Source organism: Sphaerodactylus townsendi, linkage group LG10, assembly GCF_021028975.2.
Source record: "Sphaerodactylus townsendi isolate TG3544 linkage group LG10, MPM_Stown_v2.3, whole genome shotgun sequence".
NCBI classification, from domain to species: Eukaryota; Metazoa; Chordata; class Lepidosauria; order Squamata; family Sphaerodactylidae; genus Sphaerodactylus; species Sphaerodactylus townsendi.
In genome coordinates, this window is record NC_059434.1 from 19,775,937 (window position 1) to 19,793,969 (window position 18,033).

The 18,033-nt window shown below is 44.1% G+C and overlaps 1 protein-coding gene across 1 annotated transcript in view; it reads left to right on the top strand.

Moving 5' to 3' along the window:
• Positions 1-18,033, top strand: part of LIMCH1 (LIM and calponin homology domains 1) — a 231,448-nt gene that overhangs the window by 162,895 nt on the left and 50,520 nt on the right. Inside the window, exons 9-14 of the mRNA XM_048509079.1 lie at positions 1,026-1,292; positions 7,360-7,644; positions 10,415-10,657; positions 11,596-11,922; positions 13,004-13,300; positions 15,338-15,649. Coding sequence (XP_048365036.1) covers positions 1,026-1,292; positions 7,360-7,644; positions 10,415-10,657; positions 11,596-11,922; positions 13,004-13,300; positions 15,338-15,649 — 1,731 coding nt within the window. The remainder of the gene's footprint in view (positions 1-1,025; positions 1,293-7,359; positions 7,645-10,414; positions 10,658-11,595; positions 11,923-13,003; positions 13,301-15,337; positions 15,650-18,033) is intronic.

Genomic DNA, 18,033 nt, shown 5'->3' on the forward strand with positions numbered 1-18,033 from the left:
CCACACAGCCCGGAAAACCCACCACAACCAGTTTCTTTGTAATGTCTCTCCGCACCCCTGTTCTTTCTTTTGCGAGTATAATTGACCCAGTGGATGTACACCTCCGGGGATCTGTTAAAGCAGGGATGTCCAACTCTGCCACTTCAAATGTTCCTGGACTACAATTCCCATCAGCCCTTCTGGCATGGCCAATTGGGAATTGTAGTCCGTGAACATCTGAAACGCCAGAGTTGGCACCCCCGTGTTAAAGTGAGCTCAGACTCACAAAAACATCTGCTGGAATAAATTGTGTTAGTCTTGAAGGACTCCTGTTTTGTTTTGTTCCTGAAGGCTAACATAGCTACCCCCTCTGGTATTTTCATCCAATTTCTCCCCCCGCCTCCAGTTCCCCTTGGCTCCCTCCCCTCTTTGCCTTGGTGTCTTCCACTGTTCAAAACAATAGAGACCTAGACTCGGTTTCTGTGCTGTGTAGCTTGATGATGCTGTATAAATAATAATAATAATAATAATAAGAAGAAGAAGAACAGCAGTGGAAGAAGCAACAGCTGACTTGGGAATGTGCCCGCTTCCTAGCAGTGATATGCATGGGCACAGCAGCCCCACTTCTTGACTGCTGTGTTGTTGCGAGTCACTGCTGGGAATCGGCGTCGGTCAACTGGGTCGTCCTGGGTCAGGCGTTGCTCCCCCTGTGCCGCTGCATCTTCTGAGCAGACTGTTTCAGAATGTCCGAACCAGGACTCAGTCGTGTGCCTGGGAAAGCTTCGTGTAAAGTATTCACATTTTCTTTTCTTTTTTAAAAAAATGTATAATGTGTTTCCAAGTAAAAGAATCGTGGCTGAATCTCTTCAGGATCGAAGCAGGGGCATCTTTCCTGTTTTGTGCTGTTTTCTATTGCGGGGGGTGGGGGGGCTCTTTTTAATTCATTGCTGGAGAAAATTGCCTGGGTTTGCTTTGCCTCAAGTAGTAGTGGCAGATAAGAAAGAGGGAGGGGCTGTGGAGTAATCTGCCGGTGTGTAACTTGATAGCAAGAGCCATCCTGAAACGATAGAAGAAGAACAAAGCGAACAGCTGGCCCAATCTGAAGAGGAATCCCTGAGCGATGGAGGCGCCCCTGTTCAGACCGACCGAAGCTTAGCTGCCACAGACTCTTTCACTTTGTCTCCGGCTCATTCCGCAAACAAAACGGCCGGGCCCAGAAACTCTGAGAAAGATCCCCAAGAGCTCGGAAAGTTAAGACGGCTTGAACAGGCCGGTATTAAAATTGTGCCAGCGGCACAACGCTACGGCAGCAGGTCAGCCCCACGCTGTGGGACTTTCTGTGCGCATGTGCCTCGTTTTTAAGCGTGCCTTGTGGTTTTTTTCTCGGTTTGCCTTTGCGTCATTTCCAGTAACACACAAAAAAATCAGCCTAATTAAAAAAACCGTTTGTTCTCTCGTAATTTGTTGCACTAGAAGAAACTAACTGATGCTTGGCAGCTGTGCATTGCAAACTCCTGTAGTGTTCAATACATTTGTTGTAACTGGTAATTACATGGTAATAGTTCTCGGCTGGGGCAAAAACATTGCGCTCATTCCTGTGTCCGTGTGGCAGTTTCTAAATCTTCCATTTTTTCTTCGACTGGCTGAACTGTGTGCTTAGATTTGTATTAAGTGGATGGGGCAGGACAAGCAGTTGCATTTAAAAATGTCAAATTGAAAGCAAGAAATGTCAAAATAGGAAGCACATAATGGCATTATTGTTGGCAAAGCAGACGACCTTTCTGGGTATCAGTTTTCCATCTGCAGTACACTGTGATAAAGGTCGCTTCCCCACTTACCAACTGCTGCGCGCTACTCTCGCCAAGTAGCGCAGGGTCCCGCGGCACTCCCCACTACAAGGGCGGCGACAACGCAGCCGCCCCGATGCTGCTGCTCTCGCGCCCCCTCAGTGCGCGTCATTCCTGGCGCTCCTCAAAGCGGCGCCTTTTGATGACCCTGCGCAGAGCGCGGGTCATGGGGAAGCCCGGGAGCGCGCCAGAAATGACGCGCGCTGAGAGTAGCGCGCAGCAACGGGTGGTCGATGGTAAGTGGGGAAACGACCCTAGATTATCTGTTAGGGCAGGGGTGTCCAACTCTGGCGCTTCAGATGTTCATGGACTACAATTCCCATCAGCCCCTGCTGGCATGGCCAATTAGTCCTGAAGACAGCATGGCCAATTGGCCATGCTATGCAAAAGGGGAAGGTACACAACCAAAGTGAAAAGAAGAAAACTTGTACCAACCAGGCTACAATAATTACTTCAAAATTTTTGTCTCCCGCTGGAGTAGCAATTTACTTATAAGCAACCAAAATAATTTTACAACACAATAACAAGATGTTTTGGAAAAATTATTACATCTCTCCCACTGGAGTAATGAAAAAAAACTTTTTGTATACAGTTTAGAACGGCACAGCAGTATAATCTTAATACAAGGTTAACAGCTAGCCAGATTCTAGATAAGAAACTGGCCTCGTTATACTTCAAGGCTGTTAAAGGCAGGTCAAGGCTTTTCAAAAGTTCAATAGTGCTTATAATCAAGGAGGACAGCGCTCTGCAATTGGTTTATTCTTATGCTTGTTTCGAGAAGCATAAGAATAAACTAATTGCAGAGCGCTGTCCTCCTTGATTATAAGCACAATTGGCCATGCCAGCAGGGGCTGATGAGGATTGTAGTCCATGAACATCTGAAGCGCCAGAGTTGGACACCTCTGTGTTAGAGGATCCATGTGTGTTGGTACAGGGAAGATCCACACCTTTTTCAGGTTTAGGTTTCTGACCCTCTTCTCGCATACTTGGAGAGTGTGCTTTGAAGAAGAAGACTTGGTTTTTTATACCCTGCTTTTCTCTATCTTTGTGGAGTCTCAAACAGTTTACAGTCCCTTCCCTTCCCCACAACAGTCACCTTGTGAGGTTGGTGGGGCTGAAAGCGTTCTGAGAGAACTGTGACTGCACCCAGCAGGCTTCATGTGGAGGAGTGGGGAATCAAAACCAGTTCTCCAGATTACAGTCTGCAGTTCTTAACCGCTACACCATGATGGCTCTCTTTGTGCTTCTTGGTACATGTAATCGCCATTTTGTTTGAAACTGGCAACACATAGATTTTTCTATGTGCAAACCTGCAAAGCTACATTTTGGGTAGCATGTAGAGTTGCTAGAAAATACATTTCTTGCTTGTTTCACCCAAGTGATGTTCACACATACCGAGAGACACAATATAGTATCTCCTGGAAAAAGCTTCTGGCTTGGAGCAGGATTGGATAATGTGGTAGTTCGTTCTTATGATTTCTGCTATTTTACAAACTCAGCTTGATTGTGTGCCCACGCCGTGCATGTTGACAGATCACTTGCAGTCTGGAGTAGCCTGAAGACAACAAAATAACTTCCAAAAAGGATATGGCAGAATTCCCCATAGAAGGCTTTCTGTTCAGACTTGGATTATTTATTTATTTTATTTTATTTTATTAAACTTATAGGCCGCCTTATCCCCGGATGAAGTAGTGCGACCTTTGCATAGTATCTGATGATAAGTTGAGTCTTCATTCTATTGAGATGCAGCTCACAGCAAGCAGCCGCTCCAGTGGAACCAACATCATTGGAGGGGTTTAGTTGCAGTACTCATGGTTCCCAACCAGTGGTGGGATTCAGCCGGTTCGCACCACTTCGGCAGAACCGGTTGTTAAAATGGTGCTTGTAAACAACCAGTTGTTAAATTATTTGAATCCCACCACTGTTCCTAACCCCCCAAAACCCCTTGAATCTTCAGGTAAAATTATCCTTGGCTCAGGGTCAGTTCCAACAATATGGTGGTAACAGACATAAGGATTTAAAAAAATGGCTGTGTGACCATAGCCTTCTCATATGGCTATGAGAAGGCTTGACAGCAAAAAAAAAAAGAGAAAAAAAGAAAGAGCTTGTGGATTTGGAATTTGCCTGAGCTGGCCGGGCATCTAGAATTCACAAGGCTTCATCATAGGGAAGATATGCAAGGCTGTCCCAGATACGCATAGATCAAGGTATGTGAGTGGTTGATGGTTCTTCTGACACCTCTTGTTGTCAAGAGACTTGACGTCTCTTCCATGTTGCTTTTCTTTTGTGGAGCAAAATCTTCTGTGTAACCAGAAGTTGTCTCCTAAACCCACACTATGGCAAAGCAACAAAGTACAAATCTTGGATGTCCACCAGTATGATAATTAAAAATGGACATGTGTGTATAGTATATGCCAATATAACGCCTGTTCATCAGTTCAGAATCTGGAATTTGAATTTAAGGTCCTCGGTAAATGACTTGACCAAGAGAGTTGCATTGGGCAGAATGTCCTTCACCACGTGTTTGTTGGAGGAAGATAATGGCTTCAGGCCGTAGCTCCGATCTTGCAACTTCAGATTTTCCTTTCCAAGCTGCAAACAGATACGGGCAAGTCAATTGTTCAGCCAAGGAAGGGCAATTCTGAAGTCCTCTTCTCTACACAACTCCTTGTGTTTTCTTTACTAGAACTCCTTGTAGTGCCGTTGGGCCAAATAACATTGGGCATCATCTTCCACTGTAAGCAGTTCTTTCCTCCTCTGTTGTCCTCAGAAGTATTTTCTGTTTGCTATCCCCCCCCCCCCCTCTATTTTATCCGGACAATTAACACCCCGTTAAGCAGTGTAGACTGAGAGAAAGAGTTACAGTAGAGCATAGGTGTCAAACTCGCGGCCCTCCAGATGTTATGGACCCCAGCATGGCAGGGGGTGATGGGAACTGTAGTCCATAACATCTGGAGGGCCGCGTGTTTGACACCTGTGCAGTAGAGCAACAGTTCGAACACGGGTCTCTGGATCCCGGCCCAACACTCTCACCAGGTCAACACACCTCTCTCTAATGGAATAACAATTATTTGCCATTGCTTTTGAGAAAGAATTCTCCTTGCATACAGTTGTTATGGCTTCTGTGTATAAAGAAGAAATTTGCCTACAGTGGAAACTCTTAAGAGAAGGAATGCAACCAAATCTTCCTCCTTTACGCCATATTCTCCAGCCCAGTTGCTCACGTGTGCCAAACCGGTCAGGATCTTGTGTCTGAATTTGAAGCTGCTCCTTTGTTGACATAAAATCAGTCCCCCTGACTTTTTTTTTAATTTCAAAGCTGTACTCTATTGCCTAATGGAGGAATTCAAAATGGGGCGACCCCCAAATTCACCTTCAGACGTCACGAAGAAATTCAGCCTTCGCTCCGCTGCTTCCTTTGCCACTTTTTGAACATCGCAGCTTCCACATCTGGCATCCCTATGTCAGTTTACAAAGAGAAGGGAAGAAACAGCGCCAGATTACATTTTGAAAAAAAATTGTGCTTCTGCTTTCAAAGCTCCTGCCAAAATATGACAGTTGAAAATAAAATTCACAGTGTGTGTTTCAATGTCATATTCTTGGGTTATGCTGCCAGACTCCTGAACACCATAAGAATTGTGGCAGCTGAGAGTTCCGTGCCCGTTTTCCTAGAGTATCCTAATAATTCTGTTGCTTATACAGTGAAAGGAGTGCCAGCAGTGACACGTTCCTTGTCAGTACTGTTTCTGGACAGATGGAGATCCTTCTGTTGCGTAAAAGAACCGTCGTATTGAATTTCTGCACCTCTTGTAGAAAGTGGCCTTGGGTGGTTTGGTTCGTGCTTGTTCAGGATACTGGGTGTTCGTATTCCAAAAGGGAGTCGATTTCGACCCCTTTGTAAAGAGGAGTCCCGCAAACGCTGCTGTGGCAACAGGAAATATTAGGCAGCCTTCACTCTGCAGCCATTCTAAATCAAGGGAAGCCTTTTCCGCTCTCAAGTCTGGCTCATTGGTAACTCATTGGTTTTTATGGTTTTATAGATGTTGTAAATTGTTTTAAATTAACTTAGTTATTATTGTGTAAAATGTTGTTTTTGTGTTTAATGTTTTTAATGTTATTGTTGTTGCCGGCCTGCTGCACAGAGCCCTTCGGGGATGGGCGGTTTAAAATCTGATAGATGGATGGATGGATGGATGGATGGATGGATGGATGGATGGATGGATGGATGGATGGATGGATGGATGGATGGATGGATGGATGGATGGATGGATGGATGGATGGATGGATGGATGGATGGATGGATGGATGGATGGATGGATGGATAGATGGATAGATGGATAGATGGATAGATGGATAGATGGATAGATAGATAGATAGATAGATAGATAGATAGATAGATAGATAGATAGATAGATAGATAGATAGATAGATAGATAGATAGATAAACAAACTGTTGATTATTGCATTTGTCATTTTCTGTGCTGGTTGTCAGCGTGACCATAGCCTAAAAACTTGGACAGAGGTGGGTGCATTCTGACTTTGCCAAAGATGATGCCATGTTCCTACCTTTATGAACTACACAATAAATTTGTCTCACTATACTATAGATCCTAGAACAGTGGTGGCGAACCTTTGGCACTCCAGATGTTATGGACTACAATTCCCATCAGCCCCTGCCAGCATGGCCAATTGGCCATGCTGGCAGGGGCTGATGGGAATTGTAGTCTATAACATCTGGAGTGCCAAAGGTTCGCCACCATGGTCCTAGAAAGACGATGAGTTCTAGCTGGAAGCTGTTTAGGTTCTTTCTGGCCCGTCCCGCATAGGCCAGTGAAGCGGCTGCACACCGGCATTCATGATGCCGGTGGAGCCCAGGCTTCCGTGCGGGTGGCCCCAGAGCTGCCGCAGCCCACAGAGGCGCCTCCACATGGAGGTGCCTCCTGTTTTTAAAAACCTAGCTGAGGGGACACGCCCCTGCAGCCAGGGTGACGCCCTGGGGGCTGGAGGGCAATGTGGGCGTGTCTCCTCGTCCCTGAGGAGCTGCGCAGGGAGAGAAGGTAGGTTTTTTAAAAACCAAAGGTGCCTAAAAGTGGCGCCTCCAGCCCGGTGCTATTGGTTTCCCCACCAGTTGGGGGTGGTGTACGGTGCTGCCTCATTCTGGAGTTGGCAGCCGTGCAAACTGTGCCCCAGGAACGGTGTTTTTACTATGCTTGGGGTGCTGTTTTTGGCCCGTGCGGGCCTCTGATTAAAAAAACCCAAACAGTTTAAGTATTTGAAAGCAAAGGAGATCTCTTTTAAGTCAGCACTGCCTGGCACTCTACATGTGTTGCAATAAAAATTAAAGACTCAGCATTACCCGCTGTTTCATGCATGGAATTCTGGCTCCTTGGGCATGGACTGCTAAAGGATGAAGGCTTCCTTTAAAACTAACAGCACGCATGAGCACATTTGGTTGGCTGTTTTTGATGCGTGGAGAGGTGTGTTGTTCTCTGTGCCACATCTGGGTTTTCTATTTGATTTTGCTATGTATCAGTCAAACGCACGTGTGTGAGACAGGTGACCCAACTCCAGACATTATCCTCCGCAAAGAGAACCCCTTTATCTTGTGCTATCAACGAAAGGATCCTGGCTCTGAAGATGAACAAGAGGAGAGAATCCCTGATCTAGAGAAGGACGATTTTGCTGTGCGGAGAGCAAAACTAAATCAACCCAAACATACGTTGCCTTTTAGCCTGAGTCTGCTGGGACCCTATCCAAAGAAAGAGCCAGGTAAACTGGAAGAAGGAAAGAAGCAGAAGACGAAGCAGGAAACGGCAAGGTGTGCTTTTTCTGTCTTTGATTCATCCTGAACATTTAAACTAGTTGAGAAAAAGTGAATGAGTTTTCTTTCCTGCGTATTGGAAGTTGAATTTGCAGGTGTATCTGACCGTCAGAATATGCCCATGCTGATTTTTTGTTGCGGTTGGATTTGTTGAATTGTCAGGGATTTGTTTCTCTGGGAGACTTCAGGTTTAAGAAAAGTAAATGACAGTATGTTGAGGCTAATTCAGATCAGGCAAGAAACCAGTTTAGGGTACGTTATAATACATGGGCATGTCAAACTTCCATGGCTCGTATGTGATAAGCTCCCCTCTTGTGTTGGAAAGAAAAGCTTCTGATTCAGAGCTGTTTGACTTTTACGATAGGGAAGAAAGGGAGCTGTTTTGGACAAACGTGGGATAGATTAGATAAAGGACAGTGTTTCATGGCCCTGTTGTAAAAACGAGAGTTCTTCACAAGATACAGACTGCGGAGAATTGTAGGAGTTGTAGGAAACAGGCAGGTCTATGTCAGCAGGACTTGTACCCTGAGGTTATCTACTACATATAATTGAGGACTTGGTAAATCTTTTATTTGAACCTCTGAAAAGCCAGTTCTTGTACAGTTTAGTTTTTCTCAATGAGCTGTACAAAATTTATGCTAAACCCCAACATATTGAGATAGCGCTGCAGGCCTCCATCCATCAATCCTTCGATATAGTACTACCATGTGCACTAGAAATCATTTGCAATTGCATTTTCTTGTATAGACAAGGCAGTCCTGTCGCCAACGAGGGCTACAGCACAACAGTAAAGCAACACCTCATTCCATGTGGATGCAGCTCAGATTGAATTGTAGGGTTGGCATAGACCAGGGGTCGGCAACCTTTAGCACCCCAAGAGCCATTTGGCCCCGCCTCCCCAAGCCCTGCCTTCAGCCAAGCGGGCGGGATAGACAGCGGCGGTGACGGCAACGATGGCAAGTTGCATTTGGGATGTGGCGAGTGCGCCCCCTTCCCCACCCCTCCTTCCTTCTTTCCTCCCCCCGGCATCCTTTCCTCTCCTTCCCAGATGCCAGACGAGGAAGGCGTCGCCATTGTGGAGCCACAGTAAAAGGACAAAAGAGCCGCATGCGGCTCCAGAGCCGCAGGTTGCCGACCCTTGACATAGATGCATCATACTGGTAGGGCTGATGAACAAACTGGGCACCTAAGTTTGCATGTACTGCTTCCAGTGCTTCCTTTTGAGAGTTGTAGTGGCAGCATGAAAACCACCTATATGTACCTTCCCAGACTTGAATAAAAGTTCTTAAATTGTGAAGATGAATGCAGTTTTGATCAGAGCAATAACAAGGTTACTTGGTGCTAGAATTAGAGTTTGATTGGCAGTACTTTAGGAAATCAAGGATCAGTTTGAGTAAGTTTGACTATCCCAGTGGTCTTTTTATGTATGCTGCCAATCTGTGTCCTTCCCCAAACACCCCTCGCAATACTTACCAATAAGTATAACGTTAACCTTTTTACAGGGCATAAAAATTATAGATTTTGCTTGTTTGTTCTGTAAGACATAGTTAGTAGGACATATTGTCTTCTGTTCTGGTAATATTAATTACATCTGTATGGATGAATCTCTCTCCTAGAGAGCTCAAAAGGTCTTTTGAAGTATCGGCTGGTTTCATCTGCTTTTGGACATATGGAGTAGGGCTTTCTGAGTGGCGACAATAATGGCCATCAGGATTTGAAGTCTCCAGTCTGACTTATGAGTAATGTCTTGGAATGGAATCTGTAGAACATAACAAGATTCAGGAAATGTGGAGCTTTGCAGGGGTTGTATACGTGATGGAAGACAAACTCAAATTCACTGTAGTTTGGGAAGTGGACCTCATAATTATCAAAATGAGAGATTGTTAATAAGGTCAACATTGTTGCAGAAATGCTTCAATGGGTTTACTTTGTGTGGGCTAATAGTGAGTAGATTGTCTGTTGAGAACGGGACTGGCTGTAGAGAAGGGCGAGGCCTAGCATTTGCCAGGGCCCTCAAGCCAGGAAAAGGGTCCCCTTTGCCAGCCATGCTGTTCTTTCCCGTTGGTGTGGCTCACCCAAAGAAAATTACAGGGAATAGGTGAGCGTTCTTAGTTTTTATTCCACTTCGAGATAAAGGAATTTATTTACTTACTTACTTACTTACTTACTTACTTACTTACTTACTTACTTACATACATACATACATACATACATACATACATACATACATACATACATACATACATACATACATACATACATACATACATACATACATACATACATACATACATACACCGCCCTCCCCCGGAGGGCTCAGGGCAGTGAACAACAAGCATAAATAGAGCACAATAGAATCAAGACTAAAATCAGTTAAATAATAATTAATTTGGCTCTATATAATAAACCCCACCCCATTAAAACGCAGCACACTAAATCAGCATAATAGATGGCACCTACAATCAAATCCCCTAAAATTGAGGTTGGTTTGCTCAAGGATCCCCAAAACTGTGGTGTCATTACTAGTTGGCAGTAAACATAGTTGGCAGTAAACATAGATTCTACCGGGTTCTACTAAAACGCCAGTAATAGATCCATGCTTCCAACCCCCGCCTCCCCCCTCCCACGTGGTCTCTTTCTCTCCATCTCAATTACCATTTCATTTGTGTTTTGTATGTTGGACTTCGTTTTTGGCACGACACATTTCATTCTCTGCTTCTCCAAAACTGTCCTCCTGTCGCTGAATCTGGACTCCACATTACATTAGCGGGAACAAGGCTTCCTCAAAGCCCATGGCGTTGCATGAAGAGAGACCTTTCCTGCAGCCTCAGGTTGATGAGCCTAAGGCAAAAGGTGCAGCGGAACATCAGAGTGTTCAAGTGAAGGACCGGTCTCAACAGAGATCCCAGGTTACCCTCTCTCAACTAGACTTGTCAATACTTACAAAAGGTTCTATAACACAAGAGGACAAGGAGACGTGGGATCGGCTGAAAGTTTCAGGAAAGACCAGGTAATGTTTTCATAACGGGAGGAGAGAGCATTTTCTTGTTCCTAAAACCTTTTTGCATTTGTAGTAGCAGCATTAAGAGGTGTTGTTTCACTTTCCATATACCAAAGTTAGGTTTCGGTAGTATTCAGTCCACGTGCGTAAATGTTACATTCAGCAGGCTGCGGGTTATGTAGTAAAAACCACTATTAATCCTGCTGACTTTTAAAAAGAATTCCATTGTCTAATTATTAGTCATCTGCGGATGCTCATTCTGCTTCCTGGATGATTGTGAGATGGGGGTCTGTCTATAACTAACCAAGGGAGGTGTGGTTGTTTTCGTTTTTCATCAAGCTAAGAATAGCTTCATGGCTTTTTTTGTGTGTGTGTCTTTCATTTGATCACATATGTTCAGGAACCAGGAATCTCCCTTATCAGGCATATGATTTGAAGCTTGAAATGAAACACTTTTTTCCTTCTTATCATGTCAGATTCAAGTTTTCCATTTCAGGCTTTTCTTTTCTTGGCACTCCTGGGCAGGAAACCACTGTTTCAATAGGCCTTGTTCTCCCCAGCATTTCATGGGAACGTGTCTGAGTAATCGAGGCTAGACGATAGTTCTCTATCTTCTGTGCAGAGACTGGAGGCACAATCTAGCAAAAGATTGTCGGCGCATAAAATAAAATGGCTGGAGCCACTTCCAAGTCGAACGGCCCAGATTTGTGCCAGAGACATTATGCCATCACTTGGCACCAAGCCCATATGGTTTGGTTTGCTGTTCTCCAAACATGGCGTCGAATCAGTGTTTACAGTTTTGTAGAACTGCTTGGTTTGGTTTACTTTCTTGAGCATCAAAACATGGTGTCATGCGTAAGAGCTGTCGTTCTGTTAGATCTTTTGTCAGGTAAGTTGCTTAATGGCTGCTTTTGATCTGCCCTTTTTGTTTCCACCTTGCTTGTTAGTGATGAGGATCTGATGGACACTCAAGATTATTTTCTATCCTCTGAAAAGTCAGTGGAGGCTGCCAGCCATAATGATTTTGCAGGCCACAAAGCAAGAATGTGCAAGAAGGCCACCAGCCCCAGGCAGAGGGTTGTGCATTTTGGGCCTGTGACAGAAATTGACCATCAGGAGCAGGAGAAAGTTTCCATTGCTAGTGCGGCGACTAAAGATGACCTTGAAGAGGAAGCCAATAGGGAAAGAGCTGACACTCTTGAGACTTCATGCTCTGGGAGCCATGTTGAGTCCACTGGCAATGATGAAACACGTAGACCACACTTTGATGCCAGGTATCTAGTTCTGAAAAGATAACTTATTTGGTGGTTGGGGTAGAAACGTGGCCCATTGAACCTTGGTTAGTATACTGATTTGAGTAAAGTGGATGGTGGTAGATCCCATCCAGTGATTTACAGCCTTCTAATTTATTGAGAGGAGTTCCTTGGACACAGAGGCGCAGGGGGGGAGAAATGGCGCCCGGGGCAACACTTGCTCTGGATTCCCCCCCATGTAGCCAGCTGGCATGCACCCAGGGACATATGACCCCATGTGCCCCCATGAGTACTCCGCCTCTGCTTGGGCAGTGTTATATGTGGATAGATCTTCTGTCCATTCTGGGTCCATCTCCTACTTATAATCCAGGCCAAGAAACTTACCACTATAGGGGAACATGGTAGAGACCACACAAACACTGTTGGCTTGTGAAACCCCATTGTTTGAAATGCTTTTTTCCATGCTTACTGTTCAACAGATATAGTTTACAAGTTTCCTTTGATGTACTGTAAAAAAGCTAAGTATACCAATGAATGGAAGAGCAAACAAGCAACTGGATTTATCTTCCCTGATAAACAAGGCAATAAACGCCATTAATGGATCTTAACCAGCGATGGGGATGTAGCCAAATCCCCTGAAAATATCCTAATCAATGTTTACTGGGACTTTCTTAAAGCCTTAGATTAAAATTACTTCTGTTGACATTTGGTTCAATTTTTAAAAAATGTTCCATTACTCCTGAAATGATAGCATAGTGTTCAGTGAACATCAGACACTACAACATGGCATTTGTCTTTGCTTCAAGACAACGTTGCTGTTCCTTTCTCTGGAATCTTGTGAAGCCTGCAGATTAAAAGTGGGCTGCTGTTTGTTTCTGTCATGTAAAAGTGCTTCCGTTTTCTATGAATCCAAACACAAGGTCCAGAATATATCCTATCAGCCCATTATTGTAGCAAGAAGTCTATGTTTGTTCTACTATTAAGAAGCTCCGGCATTAAGTCTGAAAGAAAAGATGAGCAGATCACAGACCTTTCTTAGCCCTTCCATGTGGTTTTCATTACCTTTCTTCCTTTTTCTCCTCCTTCCATCCTTTACCGTTAGCAAAATCACATGGTCCAATACGGATGCAGATAATTCACCCATCTCAGATGTTTGTGCCGGTTCCCAGAAGCAAACATCCAGCAGTTTGAATGAATGGCGTGAAAGCAGTGACGAAGAGTTGGATGGTAGCTTCCCAGATATTGAGAGAGATGACATGCTGGCTAGGAGATTTGGAACGTTTCAGAAACGTACTAGTCCTGTTCACACGTCTTATCCTCCTGTTTTAGTAGCTGGTTATCATTCATTGAAACAGCAAGGACACACTGATCTTTGGAAGAGTTCGCACAAACCAGAAAGGTCAGAAATAGGAAGCCAAGAGTTATGAGCATCTTATTATTGATACAGGCTATGTGCTTCCTTTGCATGCTGTCTGTGCAGTAATATTCCACTTTTTAACCAAAAAAGAAACGTTTCTGATTAATTAAAAGCTACCCATGACAGTTGCCATGTATGCACTTGTGTCTTCTTCACATTGAGCGTTCATTACCTTCAGGTTTGATTCTTGGATGCACACACGTTTTCCCCCTCCTGAACTCACCACGCCTCAGATCAGAGAATCTCCGCAGTTTCTGAAACCTCCGAAAGAGTGATTTTTCCTCTCCTTTCGCAGAGAGAGTGAAGGGAATCAACATGTATTTCGCTTTCTTTGGATTTTCTGGCTCGTCCCGCCTTTCCTCGCCCACACAGTAGCAGTTCCTCCCTTCCTTCCAGGCACCACTTCAGAAGGATTGAAGGGCTGGATTTTTAAAAATTTGTTTCCATGCTGAGGGTCTATTGCTTGAGCAATAGTCCCTTGAAACTGACCTGATACTTACATGGTCTATGAACCTAACTGCTAGGCCAGTGGTTCCCAAACTTATTTGGCCTACCGCCCCCTTTCCAGAAAAAATATTACTTAGCACCCCCTGGAAATTAATTTTTTTTAATTTTAATAGCAATTAAACAGAAAGATATATGTGTTAATGTTTCTACCTGTTGCCATCACAGCCCCCCTGGATCGCTGCAGCATCCACCAGGGGGTGGTGGCGCCCACTTTGGGAATCACTGTGGTAGACCAAAGACAGCACCCCAGAAAAAGGCATCAGACATCCACCCCAGTTGGAGAATGCATGGATAAACCAAGGAAATGGGGGGACGGGCAAAATGGAGGATTGGCTCGGCTGGGAATACTTTGTAGGAGGAGAATCCCCTGTTTAAACAAAAAAAAATGTGGGGAAAGCCCACTGTGAGGCAAAGAGCCGCAAGATAAGCATTGCCTGCGTAAATGGCCAGTGATTAAATATTTAGAATGCAAGACAGATGAGGAAATATTAGTTTTGTTTGGCTTAGGATTGTCCTTTGGATATAGCAGCTCAGGAATGACCATTTCAGGCTGTATTTGCTGGAAGAAGCTTAGAGAACTTCCAGCGTTTTGTCATCCTGGGGGAATTCTGTGACGATCACTAATTGCTTCTTGCCAAGTCTTGCATGTAAACTTTTAATTTGCGTGATCTGATTTTGCTTCTTCGTAACCATTTTTTAAAACAATTACGAAGCGTTTCTACAACCGGGTTCCTCACACGTTGGACGGAATAATATTTATGGATGCAAGGATTGCAGATCTTTCTCATGTACCCCTCCCTGAAATAGACCTAGGGAAAGTTGAATCGCCATGTGAGTCAGGAGGCTGCAATTGGGAGGGACAAAGAGACCAAAGGAGCAGCAGTGGCATTGTGGTTAAGAGCAGTTTCATTCTAATCTGGAGGAACCGAGTTTGATTCCCCGCTCTGCCGCCTGAGCTGTGGAGGCTTATCTGGGGAATTCAGATTATCCTGTGCACTCCCACACATGTCAGCTGGGTGACCTTGGGCTAGTCACAGCTTTTTGGAGCTCTCTCAGCCCCTATCTCACAGGGTGTTTGTTGTGAGGGGGGAAGGACAAGGAGATTGTAAGCCCCTTTGAGTCTCCTGAAGGAGAGAAAGGGGGGATATAAATCCAAACTACTCCTCCTCTTCTTCTCCTTCTCCTTCTTCTTCAAATCACCTTTTCTGTCAGTAGAGATGAGCTGATGGAAAAGGAAGCAGAGGGTGATTTTGCCATCTTTCCACAGTAGCCACCTGATCCACACAGTTATTGAACTTGTCCAGAACCAGAAAGGTTTGTTGCAAGGAGGGGTATGTGGGGAAAATCTTCAGCCCCTTGCATCTGCAGATCACTGGACCCAACCCAGTGTCTCGTGTGCCTTCAGCTCATTACGTGGGGCTGCAATCACTGTGCTTACATAGCTGAGATGTTTTCATCAGTGACCTCCAGTGACCTTTTTTCCAGTAACGGTACCTCCAATTGCCTTAGCAGAAGTTCCCCGTTGACTTGCGTAACTCAACCTTTCCGTGGAACACCTTCCCCTGTGTCTGTAAGTGCCACTGTAACATGTGAAGATGACCATGGGAAATCAGAAGTTCACGATGAGTGCAAGAATGATCCAAGAGGTGACAAAATGGGAGTTAGAAATCCTGGGAAAGATGACATGATGGTGAGAAGAACCATAGCTTTTTCCAAGCAAACTGAACCTGATGTTAGACGGTTCCTGCCGGTTCCTTTCTCAAAGCAGCAGAATGGTGAGGCGACAACCAAACAGCTTGTAAAGACTGAACAGAAAGTGAAGAGGTCAGAAAGATATTCTGTAGTCTTGTGTTTTCCTCTATAATTTCCCCAAAGGGACAGGATTTGTATTGCCCGTCTCTGTTTCGGTTCTGCTTCGGTTTCTTGACATGATGCATTAAGCTTGTAAACAGCATTCCAGCTGATCGCCTTTGATGAGTAGTAATCTATTCCAGGTGATCAGACAAGGGAATAGCCAAACCTTGGTTTTCTTTTATATCATGAATGATACACATATGCACATACAGTATAAGTTCATAATGTTTACAGAATTGCAAATGTTATGTGTTAAAAAGATAATTTGTAGTGATATCTTCTGAGACTACCAGTCATTTCCTCTCTTGGGCACGCGTAACGCGTTATACTTTAATGGAGCTTCTACCTTCTTTATGATTTCCAATTTCAGAAGAACCTATTTAGAATAGTGGATTATCGAACCGATCCTAGGAAAATATGTCAAAAGAATGGTATCACAGTGAACTTTTTTGGTCAGGAATGATATCCGGCAATCGACCTTTATTGGCATAGTCACACAATAATTAAATACAATAAACCCTTTTATGCACGTTTGTCAATGACGAAATGTAAAAAAATTGCTACAGGCTCCAGATTCTCCTTATGGTCACAGTTCAAGAGAAATATAATGAATTGAGTGTCATTAAGCTCTCCAAGACCCATCAGTAAGGGCTCTAAATATTTGCTCCTAGGCTTGTTGTATAGGGGGAAATACAACAGAACATGAAGAACAGACTCTTCACACCCAATTCCACAGGTACATGTTCTTTCATGATGGGGAATTGGGTGTGAAGAGTCTGTTCTTCATGTTCTGTTGTATTGCCCCCTATACAACAGGCCTAGGAGAAAATATTTAGAGCCCTTACTGATGGGTCTTGGAGAGCTTGCTGACCCATCAGTAGGAACCTAAATATTGACTCATCAATGGGAGCTCTAAATGTGTTGCTCTAGGCCTGTTGTTGTATGGGGGGCAATACAACAAGGCTATGAGCTGAATGAGTACATGTTCTTTCATGATAGGGGTGGGTTGTTGAAAGTCTATTCTTATCATTCTATTATGTACTATACAACTAGAGAGAAAAATGTTAGAGCCTGTCTCAGATGTATTTCTATTTCTATCAATGGGAGCTCTAAATATTTGACTCATCAGTAGGCTCTAAATATTTGCTCCTAGGCCTGTTGTTGTATAGAGGCATTACAACAAGTGGAAAGACAGACTCTTCACACCCAATTCCACAGGTACATGTTCTTTCATGATGGGGAATTGGGTGTGAAGAGTCTGTTCTTCATGTTCTGTTGTATTGCCCCCTATACAACAGGCCTAGGAGAAAATATTTAGAGCCTTTACTGATGGGTCTTGGAGAGCTTGCTGACCCATCAGTAAGGGCTCTAAATATTTGACTCATCAGTAAGGGCTCTAAATATTTGCTCCTAGGCCTGTTGTATAGGGGGCAATACAACAGAACATGAAGAACAGACTCTTCACACCCAATTCCACAGGTACATGTTCTTTCATGATGGGGTAGGTGTGGCATCTGGAGCCTTCCTGTTCTGTCCTTACTAATGAGCCTAGAAAAAATATTTAAAATTGCTACTGATGGTCTTCAGAGAAACTGCTGACCCATCAGTAAGGGCTCTAAATATTTGACTCATCAGTAAGGGCTCTAAATATTTGCTCCTAGGCCTGTTGTATAGGGGGCATTACAACAGAACATGAAGAACAGACTCTTCACACCCAATTCCACAGGTACATGTTCTTTCATGATGGGGAATTGGGTGTGAAGAGTCTGTTCTTCATGTTCTGTTGTAATGCCCCTTATACAGGAATGATATAATGGTACATGAGTAATGCAGAGATACCCAGAGTATTTGGATAATCAGGAATGGTGTTCACAAAGAACTGGGTTGTCCTAAAATGGATTACCCAACACTCTGACTTGATATAAACCAGCTTCGTGTGTGTTCGTGTTGATGCATGCATTCACCCATGATTTTTTGAGAATTGTGATAATTGGTTGAGAAGAATCTTTATAGAGTCTTTGAAAGGCAAGTTCGCGGCACAGCTTTATAAAATCAGATTGTCCCAGAGTGGAAAGATGGTCAAATGCTTTGGTCTTATGTTTGTCGCTGCCATCTGTTGGTTTGGGTGGGACCACATGGGTGAACTTCAAGTACATTGTTTCCCCTGACGGTTTCAAGAGAAAAGTGCGTGCAGTATTGAAGGAGCAGGAAATAATTACTCTGGCTTCATTTTACAAGAGCTGGCAACCATATCTATCATAATCTATTTCAATAATGGCTCACTCTTTTTGTCTTCTGGCCTGGTGAGCTGAGCAGAGGACAGCAGTGCAGTATGGGAAAGGCAGGTGGGAACA